This window comes from Mugil cephalus, chromosome 3, assembly GCF_022458985.1.
Source record: "Mugil cephalus isolate CIBA_MC_2020 chromosome 3, CIBA_Mcephalus_1.1, whole genome shotgun sequence".
NCBI lineage: Eukaryota > Metazoa > Chordata > Actinopteri > Mugiliformes > Mugilidae > Mugil > Mugil cephalus.
Genome location: NC_061772.1, coordinates 30,478,749 through 30,491,097, shown reverse-complemented (window position 1 = coordinate 30,491,097; position 12,349 = coordinate 30,478,749). Strand labels below are relative to the sequence as shown.

The 12,349-nt window shown below is 40.3% G+C and overlaps 1 protein-coding gene across 1 annotated transcript in view; it reads right to left on the bottom strand.

Annotated features, from left to right (window-relative positions):
* Positions 1–3,182: 3,182 nt before the first annotated feature.
* LOC125005248 (SH3 and multiple ankyrin repeat domains protein 2-like) overlaps positions 3,183–12,349 on the bottom strand; it is a 191,870-nt gene continuing 182,703 nt past the window's right edge. Inside the window, exon 25 of the mRNA XM_047580440.1 lies at positions 3,183–6,515. Coding sequence (XP_047436396.1) covers positions 5,990–6,515 — 526 coding nt within the window. The 3' untranslated portion in view covers positions 3,183–5,989. The remainder of the gene's footprint in view (positions 6,516–12,349) is intronic.

Here is a 12,349-nt window from a genome sequence, read left to right as displayed (position 1 = left end):
GAAACGAAGTAAAGCAGAATATTATAGAGTCTGACCAATTATTGACTGGACCCTCTGAGCTATCCCTCTATGCTGATTGGTTCTGAGCTGGTCATGTGTTTCATGGGCGCTATGTTAGATACATCTAACCAATATTCACCCATAGAGAAGTGGCAATAACAGAGAATAAAGTTGGATTAAAAGTTAAAATATGCCACAGTGCTCACAACTACTACAACCTCGAGTGAATTGTGTTAATTCTCTTTCCAAAATAAAATTTGGTTAAATGGTTTCAGTGTGTATAACAACTTTTTTATACTTTGAACACATTTCATCAATATCGTGATAATAATGATAACTGTCTTCATTTTGGTCACAGTAATTATGATATAAAATGTTCATATGGTTCAATCTCTACTATGAAACAAGGACTCAGACAGGTGATCACAGATGATCTCTAGAAAATGGCGGATCAGTTTCGTACTAGGCCTCATCCAGACTCTAACCTTTCAGCTCTGACTCAGTTTAACATCACGTTCAGCAGATTTCTGCTGCTTCTGTTGGAGCTGAGCTGCCGACAGCTGATGTTCACCAAGAAAACATTCAAAACTTGTTTCATTACCTTCAGACGGAGGTTGACACGGAGAGAAAAATACCTGCGACACGATCCTGGTGAATGTTTAACTGAACTGAAACCAGGAAACTACGCGTCAGGTCAGGACAGTAGCTAGGAATTCTGGGAAAAGTGAAAGATTGTGGGCGTGCCCCCCCCCCCCAGGATTTTTAATTGCCACTGTTTTTTCTTTTCTCAACAATCATGTACTATGAAATTTTTCTTGATTTTTTCAGCTTTTATTTTTTAGGATTCATTCGTTAGTTGTCTTATTCTCATTTCTCTGATTTATATGCTTTAGTATCTATAACTGGGGGGTGAGGGTCTGTTGCTGGGTCAAACTCAGATGAAGCAGCAGATCATGAAGGTTTATTGATCCATTAAATGTTTCATTTTATAAACATTAAATATTATGTTTGGTGGAAAAACTGATGAAGAACTAACCTAGTGTGGAAATACACTAAATCTAAATGATCTTCTCAGTCCCACAGCTCTAGACAGACAGCTTCACTTTGCCATTGTATGTGGAGGGGAAGCTCTTTTGAGTGATGTAACCCTTGTCAGGTAAAACATATTAAAACCATCCTAAAGTCAGAGGAAACTGTCCCTCATTCTAAATGATCTGTTATTCTATATTTAACGTTTTTGTTTGTATCTATTCAAATGTCCCACCAGTAACAACATTGTCCAAGGCTACATTTGAACACATCATGATCAACTCATTGATCACCTGATGCTCATAATTACTCAGAGAGCTCCACGCAGAATGAAAATACAACCGACAGCGCCCTCTGGTGGAAACATCCTGTCATTTATACACTCTTTATAACATTTGTGGCCACTTCATTAGGTACACCCGTTAAATGTGGTGGACATGTTCATAATATTTTAACATAGTAGTCAGTGTTCTAGGCTAAATAACAGAAACACTGTCCAGTTTAATTCAGTCCATTTTAACAGAACAATTCTGATGCTGGTGCCTCATTCAACATTATTTAAAAGAGTAGGACTTATTGTTATTACTAATTCAAGTTTGATCATTTTAATCTTTTAATTAATTCAAAAAAAATCTTTTGCGGCTGATTCAAAATTCAACATGATCCCAAGATATTAAAAACAAAAAGAGACAAAAATTCCAATGAAAAGTTTTCTCTGTCCAGATTTCCTGCTGTGAAGAGACTGTAAAGACTGAGAGGGATGCAACAGTAGTGCAATATTATATTTATTTCTTACAGTGAATTTTGGTTGCCATACAAGAAGTCTTGAGGAATTGAGGGGGGGCGGGGACGGGGGATGGGGGGCAGGGGGGAGAAGGAAGAGTGCAGTTACAGGAAAATTTCTCTCTCTTTTCATTTCAGTAATTAGTTGAATCTAAGATGATTTAGTAGCACAAAATTACAGCAACATAGAAAACATGAACACAAGTCTCTGCACAAATTACTGAAAACATCTTAGCCTCTATGAAGACTTAATCAAAGAATCAGATCTAGTCATGGATGGAGGGAGGTGGGGGCTGAAAAGAAATAAAGAAATAAAAGAAAGGAAAGCAAATGTTGGACGATGGTGAAGATAAAAGTGGGAGCAGTGTTTTTGAAAAGAGGGGAGTGGAAGTGGGTTAGTGGGCCGTGTCTGTCCTGAACACGACCTGGTGAAAGCTCTTCTTTAAAGATTCCTACTACATCTACTCAGCTCTACATTTCCACAGAGAAAACTGCTCGGAGGTCGGGGGACCGCCGCTACTCTTTTTGGTGGATTTTATGCATGTATACACAGATATAGGTTTCATATAGTTTCCTACCAAACATGGCCTGCAGATATATATATATATTTATATATTTTAAAATTTACACTTTTTTTTCTTTAACACACACAGTCTAGACTCGAGGGAGAGGATTTATTTCAGGGGGATTTGGAGGATGAGAGAAATTGTCAGAAAAATACCTGGGAAACTTTGTGGTTGGCCAAAGATTTCTTAACGTCTACTTCAGGCAACACTTGATTCAAAACACTGATCATGATATGTAAGTTTAAAAATGGGAAAATAAAACACAACCAAGGAGATTCAATCAGAATAAATATTGCTTCTTACACAACCCATGAGTCTAATAATAATAATAATAATAATAATATCATCCACGGTTTTTATCTAGAATATTTCTTCTTTTTTTGGCAATCCACGCTTCAGTGTTGGAACAGTTTTTCTTTTTGTCCAGATAACCTCTATAAAATTTCATAGAACTCTATACAAATCTTTAAAAATACTGTGCTTTTTTTCTACTTCCCCCTCCGACACGCTGCTTTGAAACGTGAAAGAAGAAGTCCAGAAGAAGGAGAAGAAGAAGGAGGAGGGAGCGGGGGTTTATTAGCAGCATTGTCTCAGCGTCGCCGACCTCCTAATGTTCACAGAACACAACAAGAGCTCGTGTGTGTGTCACTCGCCTCCTCGTGAAGCTGCGATAGACGAAAGCAAAGAAAGAAAGAAAAGGGTGGAAGGAGCTGAGAGGAGCTGGGGGCGGATGGAGGGACCAGGGAGCTCTCTGAGGCCTCCTGGAGGCAGGAGGACGACTAGAAACCAACCTTCATAAAAATCTCCCCTCTAAACATTTTAATAGAGCTCTACATATACTCAAATAGACATTTGATTCATTTCTTTATTTTCATCATAATCCTCTTAAACACTCTTATATACACATATCAACACAGACTCTACTTCTGCTCCGGTCTGCTAGCAAACACACAAGATAAACCCACAGATTCATACATTTTTAAAGTTTGAAATGGGACCATTTATGATTTAAGTTTAAATCTGGAGAAAATTCAACGCAAAAAAAGCCGAAGCTTTGAGTTAAACGTTGAGGTTGAGGTTCTGAGTCTTTAAAGTTTTAGCTTTTTGTTTTTGTTGTAAACTCTTCAAATCTCAACCTTTCAGCCTCAGTCTTACATCAAATATCCTGAAAATCTGATCCAATTAGAACCTTAAAACTGTTTTAGATTTTGGGAAATACACACACGTTGTTTTCTTACCAAGAGTTAGATCGATGACACTCTGATTAGCTTAGCTTAGCTTAGCTTAAAGCAGCATGTTTACCACCTGCTTCTGTTCTTTATGTTAAGCTCAGCTTATTGTTGACTGACTCTTACTCCCTCGCCTCCAAAAAAGAATATAAATAATTATTATTAATAATAATAATAATAATATAAATAATAATAATAATAACAATGTCCCGGTTCATGTCTCTTATTAAAGATTTCTAAAAGAAAATCATGAAATGTGTTCCTGAGTTTTAGAAGTCTGGCTCCACTACAGCTGAGATGTTAAGGGGAAAAAAACACTGATTGACTGATTAATTAATTAATTAATTCTAAAAATATGGAGGGAGTGTGGTAACGAGTTCATTCGTTACAGTGAATATGACCCCGTTCAGACCTCTCATCATTCCAGTCTGTTTAGGACCCAAATCAAACTGAATGTTGTTCATGAACATGTTGGAGCTCAGTCATGGTCTTGGTCTCTTTTGAAAGACAAGACTCTGAAGTTTCCATCACAAAAATCCTATCATGACTTTTATCAATGAAACTCAAACACAACTCGTGTCCAGAGCTCTGATTGGTTCAGAAAGATGCTGCTGTCCCATAAACCACCAGAGGAACGATGGAGGGTTAACATCTAGAGATACAGAGATCAGAGCTCAAGTTCTGACTGGGGACACGTTTGAATTAATACCAGATATAAACAGGAACTTCAGGGAGACCAGGTCTGAACGGGGCCTATGAGGAAGTCCTGCTCCTTCCTAACGAAAGGGGCCAGTTGAGGATTTGCTGGAGGGATTTTATATCTATTTATGTGGGAATCCTCCAGGAAGAACAGGACTGTGTTTCAAGTGGAAGCGGACATCTAGAAACCACCACCACCCAGCTCCCGCTTAGCCTGCAGCCACCATGACCGGACCTCGGATGAGGGGAAGAAAATGAACGGATGAACCACAAACCTTCATTTTAAAGTGGCTGGAAACAAACTTCCCAAATCCTGGAAGAGAACCTGGACGTCCAGAGACACCGATCAAAGCTTCTAGGAGCAACAAGGAGAAGAAGTGTATTTCCCAAAAAATAATTTCACCACCTTGCAATGCTCTTTCTACATGTCCTCTCACTTCCAGTACTGTTACTTTAAGTGCTGACCTGCTAATGGAGGAGGAGGAGGAGGAGGAGGACTCAACAGGATGGAGTACAAAAGTAACAGTTCTAGTTTCCTTATGCTGTGGCCTAAATAGCAGATTCATGGAAATAGCTAAAATGGCCCTGGGTGACATTTTGGGTTTGACACACAAACACGCACACGCACACACACACGCACACGCACACGCACACACACACACACACACACACACACACACACACACACACACACACACACAGGGGAGGAGCTAGAAGGAAAGGCCGAGTGAGGACGAGGACGTTCTGGAGCCGGAGACGTCCAAACGTGTTCCAGGTGAGAATCTATTCAGGTCCAACGTCCATTGTGCACCTTGTGTCCTCGGTTACCAAGGTTACCAAGGTTACCAAGGTTACCCAGGTTACCACGGTTACCAAGGGGCCCCCTGCTGCAGAGGACCACCTCTGTTCACACTTTGCAGGAGAAGAAGGCCATGGCAGGAACATGATGTGTGTGTGTGTCAAGTAAAGACAGTGTGTTTTCTCATCCTGTGTGTGTCACTGTGCATATTGTGTGTTTGTGTGTGTGTGTGTGTGTGTGAGTGCGGTTTTAGTATCAGTTAAAACACATCAGCTAATATTTTGACACAAACAGGTGAAAAGCAAAAAAAAAAAAAGCAAAACAAAAAAAGGTAACGTAAACATGGAGTCTATCTCAAATTGTTCTCTACAACCTTAGATGCACCCAGAAATATAACTCCGGTTAGGACTCTAGTGAAGAAATATTCTCTGAACAAACTCTAGCAAAGATAGAAAAGGAGCAACGACCAGCTCAGCTGGTTCTTCATGCACCCGCACCGGGGTGAATGGAAAAAGTTTTCAGTATTCCAAAGCAGTCGGGTGAGCGCGAGTCTTTATGAGAAATAAACCTCCAGACGAGTAGTTTTCTTATTCTCCAAACGGATCCAGAGTCAGTTTTTAAATCTCCTGGATGTGACGTAGCAGCTATCCTCTACTCTCTCCTCCTGCAGGTCCTCCACACGTCCCGAGATCAGGAGGAAGATGGCGAACGAGACCGGAGCACTGAGATGAGGGCGACAGCGGAGGAGGAAGAGGAGGAGGAGGAGGAGGAGGAGGAGGACAAGAACAGCAGGAGGCAGCTCAGCTTGGACAAGAACTTGTAGCCAGTTCCACGACTTGAGATGAAGAGATCGGTAGAAGTGACACCCCCTGCCTCCTCAGGGTTTATCTGTCCTGCAGCAGCTTGAGGGCCCTCTCGATGTTCATGCGGTGGCCCACCCTGGTCACCCCCAGGTCTATCAGGTCCTCCTTCTGCAGCGAGGGCAGGTGGGCGCCCTCGATCTCATTGTCCAGGAAAGCGTCCCTGTGCTCCCCCAGGTTCAGGCTCTCCAGCCAGTCCGCCACGTCGTGCTTGCTCCACAGCTCCATGGGTTTGGAGGCGAAGGGTTTCCCCGAGGCCGCCACCGCCTGCAGCAGCGTGAGCGGCGACGGGGAGCGCGAGCTCCCGCTGCCCCCGCACGACGAGCTCAGGCTGTAGCCGCCGCCGCTGCCCATGGGCGGGGTGGGGAGGCCGAAGACGTCGGTGAGGGTGGGGGACACGGACGGAGGCAGCGAGGAGCAGGGGGTGAGGGAGGAGGCGGAGTCTGGCGGGCTGCAGGGGTGAGTCTGGGATGGGAGGCTGCTGGGAGGGGTGGAGGTGAGGGCGGCGGCGGCGGCGTTGTTACGCATCCCTGAGTCATCTGTGGGCAGCCTGGAGGGGTGGGGGCAGAGGAGACATGGGTTAGATACCACAACTACACCACAGCAAGAGTTCAACATGCAGAGAAAACACTGAGAGGGTTTGATTCTGCAGGTTTTAACACGATGTAGCCGAGAGCAGAAACTTTTAAACCTGAGAAGAGAAAAAAAAATTCACAAGATTCAACTCAACACAGCGAGAAACATCCAAGACTCCTTATGTTATTTATGGGGCTTAAACGCATTTATAACGATTAATTCATTACAAATAAAGCAGTTTGCATTCCACACATCACACACCTCACAGCACGGCTAATGGCTAACGGCTAACAGCTAATGGCTAACGGCTAATGGCTAACAGCTACCAAAATGGAGGAATCAGGTGAAAGTGTGTTGCTGTTTAACATGAAACAGAAGAAGAAAGAAGAAGATTTTTTTCATGTTTAATTGTTTTTGTTTTTTTTACCATTTAAAGTCAAATTTGCTCTTAAAATGTCACTTTAACATTATGTCCGTTCACGTCTGGCCAGGGATATTTTCTATTTCTTTTTCTACCGTTTTGAATTGAAAAGCCATTCAACATATTTTTTCCATTAAATATTAAAAGACCTTGAGTTTACCAGCCCTCCATGTTTAATGACTCCATCTCCTGTCACTATTAGATAAGATTAGATTTAATATCATTGATGGACATTAAAATGATGTAGAATTTTTCTTTTTCCTTCCAAACTCTTCCACTTATTGAGAAAATCTGTCAATGAATAAATGTGGAAAAAACAGCCAAACCAAGGAGCTCATACTTTATAACACAAAATAATGATGTTAGTGAACTGAAATAATGAGATAAACACCAGAGCTTTGGTCGGCGGCAACGATGAAATGATGAAACCTCTTAATTCTACAGTTATTCTAATAGGTCTCATTCATTTTATTGACACTTAAAAGTCCGTAGGTGGCGCTCTAGTGCAGCTACCAGTTGTCAGTTTATTGGTGAAGCACGTTTTAAAAACCATGTGCAGAGAGAAAAATCACAGCACGTCAGAAATAAATAAAATACACAAGTCAGCAGAGAGTAAAACGCAACGTGAAATGAATGTAGATGAGTTCTAAGACGGGATTTAAATACAGACAGTGTCTAATGTGCAGAGGTGAACGGGTCCAGAGTTTGGAGGCTGCAGCTGAAAGAAAAGAGACGGGGCTCAGAGCATCTCTTCCTCTTATTCCTCAAACACTCTGGGAGCAACGTGGCTGGATTTACAGCAGTGGAGGTGGGATGAAATAAAAACACGTCTGACTCTTTCAAAGACTTTATATAAAAGCCTCAGCCTCAGAAAAATAGATTCAAATAGGAACAGATGATCATTTATTTGTTTTATTAATTAAAAAGTCTCATTAACAGGTGACCGGTAGTAAGAGGTCAAATAAGAGGTCGTTCCCAGGGACTATTTACTGTGGCGGATTAATCCTCATCAGGTTCTCTGGTTGTTCAGCTGATGTTGTGTTTAGTTTTTGTACAAATATCAGAGCTTTAAAAGACAAACAATGAAACACAAGTTACACATGTGAAGATTATGAACATTCTTTATATATTTTTTATCTGTCAACTCTGACACTTTAATTAAAACCTCAACCTAAAAAACTTAAATCATCTGATCTTTAATGTCCTGGAGACGTAATTATTCAAGTTGGAAGGTAGAAGAAGTGATTGGAAGATTATTATTATTATTGTTGTTATTTAGGAATCAGCTTTGTCTGACCTTTCTTTTGTTTGTGGTGAATAGTTGAAGTGTATCTGATGCTGTGAAGAATGTTTAATTCCCCTTATGTCACATTTTTAAATGATCTGAGTGAGACTAACTTTCAGTTGATGCTGCAGATTTAATAAAGCAATGCTGAAAATGAACAGGAGGTGGCGCCATTTACAAGAAAACTACAACAGATCCTGCTGCTTTTTATTCGATTTTTCCCTCCAACCAGACATTTGACTCATCATTAAAGCTCCAGTGATTTTATTGGTTCAGATGTTAACAGTCGTCCTGTAACTTATTATTATTAACATTATTATTATTATTATTTGGGCTCTTCATTTATTGGCTCTAACAACTCATTTCCTGGTTATATTAATAGTGATATTAAATCAAAAAGCCACATGTGAAGACGTTATTAGGATCATGTGTCGCCCTAATGACACAGATTTAATAAACCAAATCAAGTCGTCTAATGACTTCACTAATTTACCGTGTAGTCACGGGACAGAATCAGGTCAGACATCAGATCAATATTCACAATATTCATTTACCAGAAAGATGTAGAATTATCAAACTAAAAGCACTAAATATAAATATAAGAGATAAATAAATAACTAAATTATACAGAAGTTAACGTCATTAAGCTTTAACATCCCTGGCATTCATTCATTCTCTATGAAGGTTAGAATATATATATATGTGAGAAATCAACATCACGGATGAATTTAGCCGCTTTTATTTCAGACTTCAGATTTTAGACTTCCCATCCAGGTCTGAGTCTTCAGCAGGTTCATAAATGTACCATCACTACATTATTCTAAAAGAGTGGGAATGAAATGAAGAAGGAGGATGAAAAGATGGAAACATTTGGAAAACTGACGGCGTGCGACGTTAGGTTGAGGACCGGAGGTTTGTGACTAGAGGAGCATAGATGGAGGGTTGAAGATGTCACTATATGCCAAGTCTGATGTATTTATTTTAGGTCTGCAATGAACTAAAACCACATTCCTGTAGCGTCACAAACCTCCTCTACTGCTTTAAGGATCCAAGAAGAAGAAGAAGAAGGAAAGAGAAGTCAGACAGCTTTGGATGTTTGGTGTTTGGTGAGGTGGTGGTAGGAGATGATCTAAACAGAATCCATGGAGTCACTCAGGTTAAAGGTTGCAGCCAAACAACAACAACGTTTAAAAGAAGAGAAAAGTTTCCTGGAGACTAATCTCCCAGAGGGGGTTAGGGTGAGGTTTATGGCAGCGGTGGAGGACCAGAACGTTTGTGGAGTAGAGAACCTGACGTGTCCTGGTTCCAGTCAGTATAAAACCTCCAGCTCTGCTATTTCATGATGAATTTTGGATTTATCCCTCAGAGAAACTGACACTATCAGCAAAATGAAGGTTTTATTTTAAGAGTGACATAACATTAAATCCACTCTTTAGCAAATCCTGAAGTCGCCTCATTAAACCAGGACCTGGTTCAGGTCTCTGGTCCTTATTTGCCTCATCTAGACTGGATTACAGCTGCACCAGGTGTCCACGCTGCAGAGCTGAGAGATGATTAATACGACAGCACCAATGATGTTCTGATTATTTATAGGATTCTTCTCTGGTTTGTTCTTTAATTATTGGTTTTACAGGATGTTCTGAGGAGAATTAATCACTTTGACTTTTCACAACTCTCTCTGATATTTGTCCAAAAACTAAACACGTGAACCACATAATGAGGACTAATATGTTGCTGTAAATAGTCCCTATGAACAGCCTCTTGTTTAAGTGGCATTAAAACTATTAGTTACCTTTTCATTTTATCTTACTCCATTTTATTTTATGAAGGAAGTGGTTGAGACGTTCTAAATAACTAAATAATAACTTTATGAGTTGATATTAAAATTTATAATGTGAATAAATACAGTAGAATCTGCACATTAAGCAGGATTAATAACTTCAAACTGGATAAATGAGAAAAAAAAAATCATCACAACAACCAAAACCCTTGTGGAACCAAACACTGAACATTTGACTTCAGTGTGTTGACTTAAATAAATCTAACGTGTTATAAATATATATATGTGTATATACCCTGAAATAACCCACATATCTGAAAACTAGTGATTGTAGACTAAAAACACATAGATTTGTGTGGAACTGCTCCTCGAAAGAGAAGCCAAAGCAAGTAGAGCTCCCCCTGGTGTCTGGAGGCTGCAGTATTGGTCATAAGCTCCACCCCCTCCATGTTAGTGGGCGGGACTTGGGCCAAATGAAAACACAAACATACATGTCAAATCATTTTTTTTCAAGGACGGTTAGAATGTGACATAATGACAACTACCAGTTGCCATGACGACTGCTCCTCAAAGCATCCGTGTGTTTAAAAAACAAGTTCAGTGTATGATCCAACATTTCCTTGTAGCTGGTGGAGGTAGAGCAGAGTGTAGGATTAATTACATAAAACTACGGGTTAGCCTGGAAGAAGTGTGGGCGGGGCATCGATATTGTGGCTCCGCCCTCAGACCGTGCTCATCAGACTCCGGCTACAAAGTCACAAAATGTAAAAGTGCAAAATGAGAGGAGATGTGGTGTCCATATTTATGTATGCTCCATGGTTGAGCCAATGAAAATGTTAATTTAATAAATGTTAGTTGAGACTTTACAGCCAGTACTGTTATCGAACTGGACTTTAAAAGCTTTACAGTTGTGCTTGTTCTCATTTAAGTTTTAACTTCCTGCAATAACAAGTTCATTTCTGAAAAAAACACTTAAAGACAGTTAAAGCTTAAAAAAAAAAAGCTTAAAAACACACAAACTCATGAAGAATGATCTCGACCAACAAGAAAGAAGCCATGATTTGAAATATTTCCTCTCAGTTTTTTTGCAGTTACGTGACTGATGAGTTGATATTTAAAGCAGTGAAACAAAAGGACCACACCACCACCAGGAGCAGCAGCACCGCACACATAAAACCAGTCCATGCAGAACGAGCAAACCTCAGCTCAACTTCCCCCCAAGGAGTTGGTTCCCTGTAGAGAACTGATAAATAGATTTAGTCGCCAGAACACAGTTTGTTCTAAAACTGAGACAAGAGGCAGAAATGGGGTCAAATGTGACCTCCACCGGTAGAGGTTCTGGTTGTAGCCTAGATATCTCCTCCTTGTAACATATGGAACAGCCTGAGGGGAAGTGAAGGGGACAAAAGAGGTCCTGCTGCCAAGATACGGAACTGGGCCGTTTAGTCGAAGGGTCGGCCTCTTCAAGAACAAAAATTAAAAAATAAAAACTTACATCTGTCACTTTTCAACAGCGGCTTTTTCCACAGGACGTTGTTGTGTCGGATGATATGGAGACAGAGGACGATGGACATGTGAAAAAACAAGAACGTAGAACAGAGAAGAATGCATGGAGGAACATCACATCTTTATGAGGAGGAGGAGGAGGAGGAGGAGGAGGAGGAGGAGGAGCTCCGACCAGACAAACAACTACCTGAGGTCCATCAAGTGCTCCTCTGACTGGTACCTCATCATCTATTAGAGGCGTTTTGTTATAGGAGCTAAACTGATGTAAAAACTATGTAATTGTAATTAAAAAAAGACTAATTAGCACAGAGCCTCGTTTAGCTTCTCTGACCTTATTACCACTTCTAGGAGTCACATATAGCAAAAAGAGGACGGTGCTACGCCGTGGATGTCTCAATGTGATGATATGTCACAACAGAGCCATGGTTTTCACTATGGGGCTGGTTTTAACTTATATAGAGGAGAAAAAAAAATACAAAAAATGTGCTTTGATGAGCCATTTATTCGCAATGTAATGTTATGTCCAGGGGCGACTCTAGGGTCAGAGCTTTAGAGGTGCTATAATGTCAAACTTCTGTGTCACAAAGCTAGTTTGAAAAAATAAAGAAAATAAACTGCATTTAAAAGAAAAGATGAGGCAAAGGTCAATATAGGCAACGCTCATTCAGACCTGTTGTTCTCATAAAGAGAATACACCTGTTTATTTATTATAATTAACATTTCTATTTTGATATGACATGAAAATTTAACAAATTCACAAGTACTCATTTGAGGACATTGGGATTTCATCGTTTCCAATTCGACATCACACTCTAA